The following is a 16,665-nucleotide window of genomic DNA, read 5'->3' on the forward strand; positions in this document are numbered from 1 at the left end:
GGGACAAGGATAGAATAACACATGCAACAAGTGATTTCATGCATTTGAAATCAATTTCCCAGACTCCCCTTACCTTTGCAAAAACACAAGGAAAAGGGTGAAAAAGTTGCTTTTACTTGCAATGGAAGCCCAACGCACAGTTTGTGGGTGGATGGTGGGGTGACTGAAAGTAGAAGATGAAATTGTGCACTGTAGAGGTAGTATTTGTCCCTTAGTCCTCTTGGTGTACTTAAATCAGTGTGGTCTTGTTTGTCAAGAAGAAACCAAATTAAGGTGGAATGAGTCCCTATATAGGTGAGTTGGAATGTAAGGGCGAGAGAAGGTGGAGAAGTGTCGGTTTAAAGGGTCATTGAGGCTCCTTAATTTGATTAAGTGTTACTAAAGTAGCAACCACCTAACCAATAATTAAACCCACACTCACTCTCTCTCTATCTATCCTATGAGTCTTTGCTACATGAGTATTCATTTGCCTCCACTCAACCATTAAGTTGTTGCGTCTTTCAAAGTTACCTGCACCATGCACGAAGTTGCTATTACTAGTATTAATATGGGAATAAATTGAGAGAGAGGGGAAGGGTGGAAATAAAAAAATTCAAACGCAAGCTTTTTGGGATAACACACCCGAAATTTGAATAGTCAGCCTAGGGGATGCGTCGGTTAAAGCTTCTCATTAAATGCAGCTGGCTATAATGATTTCAGTTTGGGAGGGATTAATTATATGGTCTATTGGAATTTTCTCAGAAATTGAATGCAAGGAAGAAACAAATGAAGTGAGATTTAATAGTACAATTAGTAGAGTATATGGAAGGTTTTGATCAAGTGGAATGGAACATAAAAATTAGAGGAATATGTAAGGTCTGCACCTAATACAATGTCTAATATTAGCAATAAAATCACAATAGAAGCTATTATGGCTAGCGTCACTTTCTCCTGGGCATTAAAAGATTTTTGGCTATAAAATTTAAAGTGGAGTGAAGCAATCATAGTTCTGCCTCTTGGGGTTCTCACATGTGTTCATGACATGGGAAAAGAATGATTATCTGAGAGATAAAATGCTGGTGAGTCCAACAGTCATGCTGTCTCTAATGGAATTTGAAAGGTTGGACTCACGGTGGGCATAGGAAAAGTGGTAATGAAGGGATCTTCAATTATTATCATTAAATTCAAGAGGAGTTATAAGACATTCATGGCGAAAAGAGAATTTTGAGTAAATTTTAAAAGAGAAGTGGGAAAGTCACATGTGCATGCCTTTTTTAAATAAAGAATAATTTTTTCTCTTCTCTTCCTTGTCTCAGTTTTTAGCAAAATAATAAATAAAAAGAGAATGGAGTGAGTAAAGGCATGACAATAATAGTAGGGCCTATGAAATGCACGTATTTACATAGGCTAATTTTTTGGTTAGGCATGGTCAAAATTACTAAGATGAGATTCATCTTGCTCCCCTAGTATCCCTTAGACGATTCCCTCACGTGGCCATGAGGAGTCAGAACATAAGAGAGAAAGAGTATATAAACATAAATAAAACATGAGACCTTCTTTCTTTCTAAGTTGTGTATAGAACATTTTCACGTCATCATATAGAATCTAACTAATTTAGGACGACAAGGACTCTCCATTACACTCCAAGATGAAAATAAGGATCACAAACAAAAGAAAAAAATGAAATAATAAATAAACATCACGCAATAATAACATAAACTGTAGCATAAAACAAAATCAGGGAAATGAGAAAAAGAAAAAGAGACACTAGTTAACAGTAGATAATTCATAGAAGCTGATTGAATTTAGGGATGTTACAAGAACCGTAGAAATTCAAGGTTAATGGGTAAAACTAACTTCATAAAAGTGAATAATCAAAGATAAAAATTACATCAAAGAAAATCTAGCAACTAGTATTAGATCTTTGGTTATGAATTTTGTGATTCTCCATAAAAGGTTAGTTCTCCATGAAGGTTTTTCTCAATTTGCATAAACCCTAGGAAAGGAATTTTGAGGATTAGAATTAGTCATGATTTAGATTATAAGATTAATTGTCATTATCTCACTATTAGATGATGGTTTAGGATTCAATAAACAAAAACTTTAGACGCTAAAAATGTTAGGTTGCAAATCCATAAAACGATGAATATGGTGTTTTTCAAAATTTGAAATACATGTTTGCCTATGCTCATTTGCACATTTCGGGCATGCGCGACCGAGCTTGAAGGATGGCACGACCATGCTTAAAGGTTGTGTGACTGTGCTTAAATTGTAAAGTAGAATGTGCAATAATTATTTAGGGTAGTATAGTCATACATAATGAGTGGCACAATCGTGCTTCATAACACGACCATGCATGAGGATGGCACGACTGTACATGATGAGTGGTACAATTATGTGTTAAGGGCAACAGGACTGTGCTTTTTGGCGAATTGCAGAACAAATTCCATAAAATTCATAAATCGTTTTAAAATTAAAGCAAAGAAATTTTAATCATCAAAGTGATTGAACCCAAAAGTTAATTAATTCTAAATTATATGATTATAATGAAAAGTTCACAATTTAATGCTTAATTGTATAGGTAACTTATCAATCACCAAAGTTGTATGGCTTTAATAGATTATTTAAGCATTTAATTATGTATTATTAATTGTTCAAAAATGTTAATGTTGTTATGGTGATATAAAATTTAGGATGAACAATTTAACTCATTAATTATAATACCAGAAGGTTAACCAAAGGTGGATCATTACTTATGATTAATGACATTAAAGAGACATGTAGTCACTTGATAATGTGTTTGTATATCCAAAGATAATATGCATATTGACTTGAGTGTGACTGCTTGTCTATTAAAGCTTATTTGTTTTAGCATCATTATAGATAAATTATGTATTTAGATATTGCCCAAAAGTGAACTTAAATGCATAATTGGTGTTAGTTGATTGAATCCATTAAATTTACTCAAAGCATCGATGATTAAGTGTGTATTATATATTGCAGTCTCTATGAATATGTTTGGTATGGGCAATGACATAGTCAAGTTCAATAGATTGAACTATAAGAATTGGCTTGAGCAAGTTTGATTCCAACTAGGCATTATGGATAAGGACCAAGCGATGATGATGGAAGAAAAGATTATAGCCATTTCTAAGACTAGTATGAATGATAAAAAGATTCTTTATGAGGCTTAAAAAAGGTTTGATAGGTTGAGTTTGAGCTTGTTTAAGATGATTATGGCTAATGTAAAGTCATCAATGCCAAAGACTGAAAATGTTAGAAAATTTATGACAAAGATAAAATAGCATGCATAGTTGAACATCACTAATAAGGTCTGTCTCAAACACCTTGTTGAGTGAGTCGACTACTAAAAAATTTAATTGGTCATAACTTATTTATGAGCATGTGACTGAAATGATCAATCATGTGACAAATTTATTATTTCTACTTGTTACTTGTTATTTGAATTATTTTATGTACATGTATGGTTTAAATATGATAACGGGTTGAGTGTTAAAAAACACATCAAAGTTACAGTTTATAGCATAACTTATTAAAGTCATTTTATTAGAGTTGGTTATGTGATAATTGAAAAGATCGTGTTGTTGAATGACTTGTGACTATCATGATCCAGTCATTTCAAATCAATTAAAGATGATGACTTAATAATTTCAATGTATATGCACACTTATAGTTCATTGAATTTTCAAATCATTACATGAGTCAAGTCAGAGATTGTTGGATTATTTTAATAATCTACAAGCTTATATAACTTATGGTCTGATTCTAAAATTTAATGTGATAATTATTAAATATAAAATATAAAGAGTCAATAGGATATAATTACAAATACAATTATAAGCAACCTTGCTTTTCAAGTAAATAAAAGAGTAATTATCAAATAAGAATAATGACTCTAAATTATTTTCACGTAATCAAAAGGAACTTTTTCTCTCAACCATGAAAGAGAGAAACTAAAAGAAGAAGGAAATGTTAGGAAAAATATTAAGAGGTTAAAAACATCACAGGAGAGATCACATTAAAGATAATGGATTCAAGTTAGTACTAAACCTTAAGTTTACATCAAAGTTAATGAATTCAAGTTAGTGTTCTCTAAACTTTAAGTGTAAGAACCATAAAAATTCAAAATCAATGAATAAAATTAATTTCATAAAAAATAATAATATCATCTAAATAATAAATGAGTCAATAATACGTCTATAAAGTGATGCAAAATCAAAACATTAAAACAACTTACGTCATTTGTAATATTGAAAGCCAGAAAATAATTTATATAACTTTTAAGGTAATTTATAAGTCAAGCAAGTATTTGTTTAACTACCAAAATTTTACTATGTACGCAACTAATACATAACATTCTTAAACAAAAATTTTAAATATAAAAGTTTGATCGATACTTAGTTTGCTAACAAATAGAATATGTGATAAGTTATCCAAGTAGATATTTAATCTATCAGCCTCACCACTATGCCATGTTAGTTTGCTGAGATAGCCTTTCTGCTAAGAGTGCTTTTTTACATGAACAACTTTATGAGTTATTGCTTACCCAAAAAAGAAGTTTTTAGTGTATTTGGATAAAGACTAAATCGAATGAGTAAGAATAACAACTGAATTCAAAATCCATGATAGATTTAGAAAGATTAAAAGTGATACCTAGTGATAAACTTCTTTTTCTCAGTAACATGTCACCCTAGTTTGCTAAAACAACCTTTATGAATACTTAAACATTTATAAACATAGTATTTAATGATATAATTTAAATTAATTATTTATTATGCTTGATATGATCCATGAATTTTGAAAGAAGAGATGCCAATCAACTAGCCTTTTTCAATTCCTCTTCTTATGTTTTATTATTATTTTATATTTAACTAATAAATGACATGTATTTCATAATATATTCAGCTTCGTCCAGCACATTCACTTAATTTCCTAGTCTTTGTGATGTGTAACATAATTGAAACAAGTCCTTTTAAGTTTAAAATTTTTAACATTATCCTATGAAATTAACAACTACTAATCAATTTAATTTTTATTATTAAAAGACTTTAAAATAAAATAATACAATAATAATTTATCACGTCAAGTAAAGCGTTAACATCATTTGCATTATACTCCAATCAAAATCTTTTTTTCTTCTTTTCTTCTTATGATACATCTTCTTCCTTGGAATGTCAAAGTTCACCACTCCTTTGATGATTAAATATAAAAAAAACTAGATCAAAAGTTTACAATTGTTGTTGTGGCTGACTAATCAGTTTTTGTTAAACACAAAGGGACTTAAGTTGTTACTCAACATTTTTGCCAACAAGTTATAAGTGGTTAAGATGTTTTGACAGTGGCCATGGAAAGATGACAAAGTAGAAGTAAAAAGAAAAGAAAATAAAAGGATGTTAAAGCTAATAATTGTAAAAGTCTAAAATGAAAATGAATTATTTTTTGAAAATCCTAAAATAATATCATTTCATGTTTTATAATAGACTCCAACTTGTCGTAACAAATCATCGTTCTCTTATTATATTTTAATATTTCATACGGGAACACCTCATAATCTTAAAGAATAATGTTTAAAATTTTAAATGTAAGAGACTAATTTAAACTAAGTTGCACACTTCAAGAACTAAAGTGAAAGTTTCTTTGTTATTTACCGTTGCAATTCTTAAATTTTCAAAATTTTGACTTAGATGTATGTTAAAATAAAGCCTACCTCATGCATTGTCATAAATTCCTTTTTGAATAGAACTAGTCATACATAATTCAAATGATAACCTGTCATACTTTTAGAGTAATTATAGACCAAGATTTCCAGAGACATTACAGTACCAGCAGAGAAAGTGAAAAAGAAAAGCATAGGCCAATGGAAAGAAGTTCAATCAAAATAAGAGAGCAGAGTTGACTCAAGCTGAAGGAACAGGAGTATCCTTGACTGATTCACGCCATGCATACTCTCTTGCACCATCCTTGTCAACAATTTTAATAACAAAGTTAGGTGGTGCCACAACCAGTCTCGATCTGATTTCCATAATGCACTTATCAACGAGATCAATTGCTTCTTCCACTGACATTCCACTATGGTAGTGTCTGTCCATCATCGCCAGTGAAAAATAGGAGCCATAACCAAAGGCCCCCTTTTCAAGCTTGTGAAGTGTTGCAATGTAATCAACATAGTATAGTGAAGGACCCGTCTCTTTGTCATAACCCGCAAGAAGAATGTTCACAAAGTAGGGATTCTAAAGAAAACCAAATTCAGACATAAATAAACTGACTATCAAAAATCAAAATGCAACACGGATAAACGAACTATAGCCACAGAACATAAATGTGAGAACAAGAATAGCTTGGGCCCTGTTTGGTTTCTGAAAAACGTTCTCGGTTTTCACTTGAAGTTTTCACTTTAAATTACAATGTTTCGTGTAAAAAAAATATTTGAAAACATAGAAATTAATAAAGAAAACACTTTCCAATACCAAACAGCACCTTGATCTTTAAAACCATTTTTAAATTGCCACCTCCATGGATCAATATCCCGGGGTTTCAAGTCTAATACGGTGGGAATACACATATTTTAATTTCCGTTTATAGATAATACAGATTGCAGCACTGATAGCAAATGAAACAACGGAAGTCCAATCAGAATAATCATCACAAAAACAACTACATAAAAAATTATTTTATAAATACATATTTGATTTATCAAAAAAAGGGAATAAGAAATGGGAGTTAGGGTTGGGAAAAGGGACCTTGCGGAGAGCAGTGGCGAGCTCGCCACGCGTGAAATTGGCAGCGGCGGCAGTGGTGAGAGGGATTCCGTTACGGAACTGATACAAAGCGACGTTCTTCTGAATGTATTCGGTGAATTGAACCCTAAGATGAGAGGGAAAAGGGGAATGAATTGAGATAGAAGGCATAGATAAAGAAAGAGGAAGAAGGGGAGAGTGAGGTACCTGTCACCGGACTCACCACTAGCGGCGATGAGTTTGTGGGAATCGAGAACCATAATCTTGTCCTCGTTGGACTTGTGAACCAGTATGCTGTGCACCGCCGATGTGTCCGCCACCACGATCGCGAACCCATTCCCTACCAAGCCGAATACACACTCCATCTCTCTCCTCTCTCTCTCTCTCTCTCTCTCTCTCTCTCTCTTCTCTGGCTATAAGGGTTTCTCTTCACCTCTTCGCTAGATCGATGCAATTAGACGCAGAGCAGAAGTGTTGTGTTAAATTTATTTATTTATTTTTATCAGAACCTCCCCCAATTCCTTTGTCCCTTCAGCAAGTCACTATTACTTTTTCCTTTTTTCTTTTACGTAAATATGGCACTTTTATTTTAATTAATTTTCATATAAATAAAAATAAAATTCATAATATTGTGACATTTAAAATTTATATCCATTATATTTTTAAACGACATTGTTAAATAGTACAAATGAATTTAGCACAAGTGACGAATCTACTTATTTAAATTTTATTAGTTAATCAACAAAATTAAAAACAATGTTAAAAGAAAGTGTTTGATGGAAATCATAAAAGATTATTATATAACAGTTCTCGTCAAATTTCTCTTTTTAAATGATATATAAGACTTACGTGAATGACTCTAGATTACATAATACATGTTAATTTTTATTTATTCATTTATAATAAATAAAAGTTAATTTAGAATAATAAAGTATAAAGAATAAAAGGAAGATGAATAAAAATTATTAAGAGAAATTTTTTCACACATCGGAGAATTTAAAATAATTAAGTATATAATAAAGTTTCAAGAATTCTAAATTATATTGATAGGAATTTATTTTTATATTTTAAAATATTTTATGATTGACAATAACTGAAATAAAATATTTTAAATATATATTTTAGATCAAAATAAGAAATTTAAAATGTGTGCAGTAATATTTTCAGATTACATGTAGGATAATTTTGTGAGATGATTTATTTTTAGATAAAGGTAAAATTTTTGAAAATTTATATATTTTTCTATTAAAATTAATATATTTTTTAAGTTACTAAGTTTTATAATTATAATATTATAAAAAAAGTATGTTAGATTTTAAGTTTCTTATTTCTACTCTATATTCTTATTATAATATTCTATTTCATGTTTATCTCATTTTTATTGTTTTTATTTTTATTACTTATTTTTATGTCTTTTTCTCTAGTGTTGATCCTTATTTCTGGTACAGAGACTAAACTATAGTAGAAGTTTAAGTTCTTTTGGTTCTAAGTATTAAACATAAGTAATAGTGAGAATTGTGAATACGTTAGTTAGCTTATACAGTAGTCTTAGCAGTAAGGCCTGCCTTTAATAATAAATTTGATGGTCAGTCGGGGGATCTTGTAACTACCTAATTAGTCTATATCATAAATAAAACCTTCAAAAATTTATAAATTACGATCTCTTTTGAAATCAAAACCAGATGAACAAATACATGTAGTACAATATTCACAATCAAGAACAACAAATAATAAAGAAATCCAACTTTTGAAAAATAAATTATTAGAAAAACATGTATAAGAAAGAAATCATTTCGTCCACTTAGGATTAATTCAAGTAGCAGTTTAATCTAACTATAGGATAGGAGTTGAAATGTCTATTCTTATATTATTACTAGAAATGAGGTTATACAAAATACAAGATTTAATAATAGCATTTTTAGATAGTAATCTTCATGACGGTCCTACATTATTTAATTGTTATCTTAATTTTTCAATGAACCTAAATAATGAAAAATAGCAAAAGTTATAAGAATTTTTATAAATTCTCTGATAGATGTTACAGATAAGTCTATAAATCCTTTTTATATAATTTGTAGGATATGTTATAAAGTATCAAAAGTAAATTATAATTTTAAAGCTTTAAGACAAACAAAGAAAATTGAAGCAATAATGGTAGAAGCAAACACAAAAAGAAGTCAATACAAACCCCCCACATCGCTTAGTCAAGAAGAACTAAGTAGAAGGATTCTGAAAGAATGGGTAATGAAAAAACGTAGGAGAAACACCAAAAATACATAATACAAATATAAGAGAAACTATTAAAAAATGATCAACTATTTGTCTTAGGATGAGTAGATCTAATTCTTTAAATCAAAACAAGCTCTTATAATAAAAGAGTCATCTACAAATTTAGCAGATAACTCTATTATTAATCTAGGATTAGACAACAATAGTAGACTAAGAATTTTTATTTGTTTTTATGAAAATTTTGAAGAATATTCAATCTTTAGCCCAATAGCATCACAAGTAATCAATACTCTGACAAAAGAAAAGTCTTTTGTTATAGATATGGCTTGGATTAAAGAACATTTAGATTATTTTTCTCTACTTATTCACATAAACAACAAGTGGAATTTAGAGAAAAATTTTATAATTATCTATACCAAATAGAAATTTATATTTACTTCTTTAACTGGTTAGAACAACATTTAGGAAAAGAATTTCATTTTTTAAAAGAAATATGTCAAATAGGAACATTTAGAAAAATATAGAAAACTACAAAAGAGAAAGAAGTATTTTTAGATTATCCTTCACATGAAAATATAATAAATCAAGTCAATGAAAAAGTAGGAGTAGAGGCATTACATTTTAAGAAAGCTAATTCTCAAGAAAAATAAATTGAGAAAAATGATATTAGCAAATTACATCAACAAATGAACTTTACTAATACTATATTAAGGATTACTTTAGAACAATTAACTATAATTGAAGATATGCCTAGATCCTATAAGAAAAAAGAAGGTTTAGAAAAACATATTCTAAAAATAGGTACATTACCTACAAAGCCAATAGAAACTCTCAAAAAAAAAAAAAAAGTGGTTTAGAACAAGATATAGAACAACTCAAAACAAAATATCATAGTTAATTATAGAAAAATCTTCTATGAATACAATAAAAGTAAATAAGTTGAATACAAAATATAACTGCTTAAAAATCAAACCATATTATAGGTCATTCTTACTGAATATACTTTTAAAAGAACAAGAAAAATTTGTACATAATTCTTATATTCAAAATGATTTAATAGAGTGGAATCTAGATGAACTAAGTGAACAAGCAATCTTAAATTTTACCATGCAAATGGCTATGGCAGCTACAATATATAAAATAAGAGGAAAAAGTTATAATGTCATACCTATATTTTTATATGTATATATATGTATTATTCCTTTAGTTCGTGTTGCAATTGTTTGACTATATGCATTGAAATAAAAATGAAATGTGTGAATTGTATAGTTGTTAGATGAAAGTTGTGCATATATAATATTGTTTAGTTGTTTATTTTGATACAGTAGTAATAGAGTTTGTAAGTAATTATTAAGTGTTTTATGTGTGTATTAATGTGAGAAATATAACACAGTTAACTATTCTTAACCCCTCATTTGCATTGTCTTCTCCCAAGAAAAAAATAGGAGTTTTGGTGCAGAGTTTCTCGCTCAAGCAAGGCAGAGTCATGTTGAACTGAGCATTTTGGAGCAATTTCCCTCAAGCAAGATCAATCTCGCTCAAGTGAGATAGGATAATGCTACCCCAATTGTTCTCTTACTCAGGTGAGAAGTGACATTGCTCAAGCAAGTTGAGTTTGCTCAGATGAGGAGTCGCAGGAAAAAACAGGGAACACTCTAGACTCATTCTTGCCCAATTAATAACGTTTTTCACTCAAGCGAGAATGCCTCTGGCTTAAGCGAGAATAAGAGAAAACTGAGTGATACGACTGTCTAGTTTTTTCGCCCAGGCAAGAGCAAAGCTCATTCAAACGAGAGTTGACTCGCTCAAGCAAGAACACGTGAATTTGGAGGGGTATTTAGGGAACTGTAGCCCTCAAAAACATATATTTTCTCTAGACAATTTTTCCTTCTCGTTTTCTCTCTATTTTCTCACCTTCTTTTCTTAGAGAAAACCTCATGAAAGTTGAACATGTTCTCAATTCGAGGATGAACACCACTTCCGTTCAGATATAGGTAAGTCTTTGTAGCTTAGTTCTCCTATTTCACTCTTTATTCTTTGTTTTCTTTTCTCAAGAGTTTTCTACTTTGTCATTCTAAGGAGATCTGAGTCCTTCAGATTGTATTTGATATCTAAACACTCTATCTCTCTCTTTGGGACCCATGAGGGGAGTGATCTTAGAAACCCATTTTCAGGTAAAGGGAGCTTACCTTTGATGACCATTATTCTTTATTTGGATAAATTTTAGGGTAGAACTCAGAGTACGCATGATTTGTGGAGTTCTTTATTATTGTATAGATGGTATGGAAATTGATCTTGCTTGAGACGATGTTTAGAATGTTGTGGTAAAATATAACATATTGAGAAGCCTCTTATAATGTGTTGAAAAGGTTCAATATATGCTGAAAATCTATTATGCTAAGATTGTCTGATAAATATTGTAAAGTATACATATGGCTATCATGCATCATGTTGATTTTCATCATTCTATAGCTGAATTACATGTTTAGGTGTTTAGACATATAACGATAGGATAATATTGAGTTGTGTTGTACTGTGTCTGGATCCAGATACTGAGATGAGTCGTTTCCAAACCAGAAAATTATAGGTTCCTTGTGGATTATTTGAGTTGTGAAATCAGTTGGAACTGAGCTGTTGTATTTGTATTAGATGGGCTGGGAATGAGCTGAATTGTTGCATTGATTTGCTAAATTTTTTTTATACATTTAGCTATATAAATAATTATATCTATATTATAATAGTGGTTATTATTTCGTAAGCTCACCCTTGCTTTCTTTCTGTGTTGGCATGTTTGTTGCGATGACCATAGGGAGTATGTGAGCATAGCATGTATTATAGGTGGTGCCTCCACTTTCCATGTTAGAGGATTTGGTTGAGAAAGGACTTGAGTTGATATTTTTTAGATCTGTAGCTTCATTTTTGTTAGTCTAGATCTTAGTTGTGAGTCTATACTATTTAGTTACAGGTTTTGAATTTGTATTTTGAGCTTCGTGTCGAGCAACTCTGGTGTAAATTTGGTTAAAGGATGATTATATATTCAAAATTCTATGATGGTGTCTTGAGGCTCTATTTTATTATTGAGATGTTGAATTTTTATTTTTCGTTAATCATCCTAAGTTAAATTTTTTTTTTTAAATGCCAAAAATTTATGCAGATTTTAATTGGATGGTATGTCACATATCTTTCCCAAAAAGGGATTGTGACATATAAAATTGTAGTGGAGACAATTGTTTAAGGATTTCCAAGACACTTAAGAGAATGGTGGGATAATATGTTATCTTTGAAAAGTAAAAATGTAATATTAGTATATTTTAAACAAGAAACACAAGAAGAAGATCCAACATTCACTCTCATTTTTAACATAATGCAACACTTTATCGGATATTTTAGCATTTTTAAAGAACAAATATCCATATAATTAGTAAATCTAAGATGCCCAACAATGTTTGACTATTAATGGTATAAAAACATGTTTTTATCTTAACCAATTTTAAGAGAAAATGTGTTAGTTAGGTTTTGAAAAGAAAGGTTTATTGTCGCTTCTCTACCATTATTTGCACAAAAAGTCATTCAAAATCTAGAAATGAAATGTGAAAGGCGTATGATCCCTTATGAACAATTGACTTATGGCTAAATACATAATATAATTATTAAGCAGGTATAAAAAATATTTATAGATACAAAACAATTAAGAAAAGAGAAAACTAGGAAACTATAAAGAAATAAGTTCTTTCTATAGAGATTTTGGTTTTCAACCTATTAGGGTACTTAGCAGACTTAATAGAAAAATTTATAAAAAAATTCCTAATAAATCAAATTATGAAAACAAGTAAAGAAAACAAAATTCCTTTTATAAACCCAAACAACAAAATATATCACAAATTAAGAAACAAGTAAGAAGTAATAATTGTTGGGAGTGTGGAAAACTTAGCGACATTGCAAAGCATTATTGGATATAACAAAATATTAACTCTTTAGAAAATAAATAGTTAAAACTGACGCTACAAAGAGTAATGATAAATTATGAACCTCAGCTTGAAAGTTCATGAGATGAATTTGAAAAAGATATGATAATGAAACATACCAATTAGATAATTCTTGTGATACAAATAATGAAGAACAAAAAGATTTCTGTTTAGGATCAAGACTGTGCGATTGTAATGATTATACTAATCCACAAATAAATATGTTGACCTCGAATCAAATAGGAGTCTTAACATCCATTATAAATAAGTTAGAAGATTCTCCTTTTAAAAATATTAAATTTATCGGTAAACTCAATGAACTAGTACAAAAAATAGAATCAATCGTTGAAGAAGTAAAACTAATTGAAATTAAAGAAATATTCTATAGATTTAAACAAATACAAAATCAAACGACAATAAAAGCCTTTCAAAATTAAGTGGTTAAAATAAGAATTTATAAAATTAAAATAAAGTCAGCTAACTTTCGAATATAGATTAATGGCACCAAAAGAAAAATAACTAATAGAACAACATATTAAAATAACATAAGAAAAGAGAGAAGTATTTCAAATGCAATTATTAAATTTAATTACTACTCATAAGTAGCTATGTGAAGTAGTCTTGATAATAGAAAAAGAAAAATTCAAGTTCATTGTACTAATTGATTCAAGTGTAGATGTAAACCGCGTACAAGAAATGTTCAAATCTACTAAATATTTTGAAAAAACTACAAAGAGAGTTACCAATGCTAATAGTAGTAAAATGATGATTAACTACAAATTATCTAATGAGATAATGCAAAAATATGTAAACACAAGATATGTTTTACAATGTTTTTGTAATAATAAAAATATGAACAATTAAATAATTTTAAGAACTTCATTTTTAAAATTATTATCCCTTTCTAGATTAGTAATATAGGAATTAATACACAAACATTTCTTGGAAAAACAATTGTCTTTGAGTTTCTAAAAGTTCCTAAAGTAAGGGAACTCAATTTGTTGCAAGAGTTTTCTGTAAAAGAAAAAAATATGATATATATAAAATAAAAATAAATAAAATTCCTTAATAAAGAAATTCAACATAAAAGAATTGAAGAACAATCAGAGTCACTAAAAATAAAAATAATAATAAAATATTTTCAAAAAAGAATTGAAAAAAAATCTTTGAAATGAATCATGTGGTCTTCCATAATAGAATATAACATCAACTAAGCCTTCCATATGAGGAGAATTTTAATGAAAAAGATATTGCAACAAAAAAGAGATCCATACACATGAATAAAGAATAAATTAAATTTTCTAAATAAGAAATCCAATAACTTTTAGATAAGGGATTAATTATACCATCAAAATCACCTTAGAGTTGTATCATGTTTTATGTTAACAAAGTTTGGGAGCAATAAATGGGAGATCCTAGATTAATAATAAATTATAAACTACTAAACAAAATATTAAAATTGATTAAATATCCTTTACTAAATAAACAAGATTTAATTAAAAGATTAACCAAATCTAATATATTTTCAAAGTTTGACATGAAATCTGAATATATCATCATATATATGTTAAAGAAAAAGATAGACATAAAACTACCTATTTAGTTCCTTTTAGGCATTATGAATGGAATGTAATGCCTAAAGGTCTTAAGAATGCACCCAATGAATTTCAAGAAATAATGAACAATATATTTTACTTATATATAATTTTTTTTATAATATACCTAGATGATGTATTTATCTTTTCAAAAGGAATAAATTAACATATCTAACACCTTAATAAATTTATAGAATTAATTAAACGGAATGAGTTAGTAGTATTAGCCAAAAAGATGAGTATATTTCAAATTTATGAAGAAAACTTTATACCAATACAAAAATCATTAGAATTTGCAGATAAATTTTCTAACGAAATTAAATATAAAGTACATTATAGAGATTTTTAGACTGTTTAAATTACATATAATATTTTTTTGTCAAATATAAGACAATATGTGTGCCATCGTATTCCAAGCTTAGAAAAGACCCTCCAATTTAGAATAAAGAGATAAGTGAAACCATAAAAAGATTAAGATCATATTCAAAACTTTTCCTTGTCTAGAAATTTCAAATCTAGATGCATCCTTCGTTGTAGAAACAGATGCATTAGAACTTGATTATGGTGGAATTCTTAAACACATATATCTTCAATCTAGAAAAGAGCAAGTTGTTAAGTATCATTCAGGTATTTGACATTCTACTTAATAAAAATATTCTATTGTCAAAAAAACGATTTTATCAATTGTTTTATGTGTAAATAAAATTCAAGATGATTTTCTCGATAAATTAAAAAAATTACAAAGCAACTCCATAGAGTTTTACAAAATGATGTTAAAAACATCGTTTCAAAATATATTTTTTAAGGTGGCAAGCTTTATTATCAAACTTTGATTTTGATATTCAACATATCAAAGTAAAAAAAAATGTATTATTTTTTTTACTAGAGTTTTTGTTGAGAAAGCAATGTCCAAAATGACAAAGAACCTATATAGTCCACCAAATGAGATCCTACAAAAAGACTTTAACAAATAATGAGTCAGCTAGTGAAGACAAGCCTACACTAAAATAAAAAAAAATCAAATTCAAACTTCAACTAAATTCACTTCTTTACCTCCAAATACTCAAAAAATAAAAATAAAAAAAATTAAAAGGTACTCATCAAGAAAAAGATTTTACAATATTCCTAATGGTAATTGAACCATAATGCTTTAGTTTATCACAACATGAAATATCAAAGAGAATATTTGTTAAAGAGTTCAATTTTATACTAATTTTTTTATGAAAAAAGAGACAATATTATGAATTAATTCTATTAGATAAATAGTTCATAGAATTAACTCATCAACAAGATTTTAAAATAGAAAAAAATATTTTTAAAAATAAAAATATTAAATATTTTGACAATACAAGATTGACAATGACTTCTCCATCAATTAAATTACAATACAATATCAGTCACAATAATATAATTACTTTGATCATATTAATGTCTCGAGTAACACGTTATTTATGGAAACACTACTTATTCTTGGTTCTTTGGTTTAGTAAAGAAATTTTTAAAATAGTTTATTACATGATTCCTAGAATTTTCAAAAAATATCTCGGTAGCTTTCCTCTACTTTTATATCTTAAATCTACTCACAACTCTACTTATATTGAATCCAACACATAGCCCACACCCTTAAAAAATATACTAAATAATCCGGGACATGAAACTAAACTCATTATTTAATTGTTGGTAATGTGCTGAGTTTAATGATTGACATTTAATCTCATCTGTGATTTTGTCGCCGAGGGAAGGAATCTGACTTTAATCCTTAAAATAGTGCTCTTGCGTTTGCATATATTGCACATATTTTGGATACCTTCCTCTTTCAGTATAGTATTGATAATTCGAATCTTCTCAAATTATTTTCTAACAACATTTTTTGGGAATATGTTTTATTATACATGCAAGAAACTTCATCTCTTTATATGGAAAAATAAGAAAATTATTAAAATAGAGAATTTTGGAAAAATTACCAATATATATATTTTTAAAATAAACTGGTCAGTTTGGATGAAAAATTATTTTATAATTTTTGATATTTTAATTTTTTAATAATTTTTAAAAAGATTGTCATTAACATATTTTTAACATTTTAAAATTTTTTAAAAGTGATTTTTGACATTTAATTTTTTAATATTTTTAAAAAAA

At 28.4% G+C, this 16,665-nt stretch overlaps 1 protein-coding gene across 1 annotated transcript; it reads right to left on the reverse strand.

Moving 5' to 3' along the window:
* Positions 1-5,622: 5,622 nt before the first annotated feature.
* Positions 5,623-7,245, reverse strand: LOC113867312 (proteasome subunit beta type-2-A). The gene is made up of 3 exons (XM_027502559.1): positions 6,945-7,245; positions 6,741-6,864; positions 5,623-6,230 (listed from the first exon to the last, which is right to left on the reverse strand). Exons 1-3 carry the CDS (start codon positions 7,100-7,102, stop codon positions 5,898-5,900), a joined length of 615 nt encoding a protein of 204 aa, XP_027358360.1. The 5' UTR covers positions 7,103-7,245; the 3' UTR covers positions 5,623-5,897.
* Between the last annotated feature and the right edge of the window lie 9,420 nt (positions 7,246-16,665).

This window comes from Abrus precatorius, unplaced genomic scaffold (assembly GCF_003935025.1).
Source record: "Abrus precatorius isolate BTA unplaced genomic scaffold, Abrus_2018 Scaffold5, whole genome shotgun sequence".
NCBI lineage: Eukaryota > Viridiplantae > Streptophyta > Magnoliopsida > Fabales > Fabaceae > Abrus > Abrus precatorius.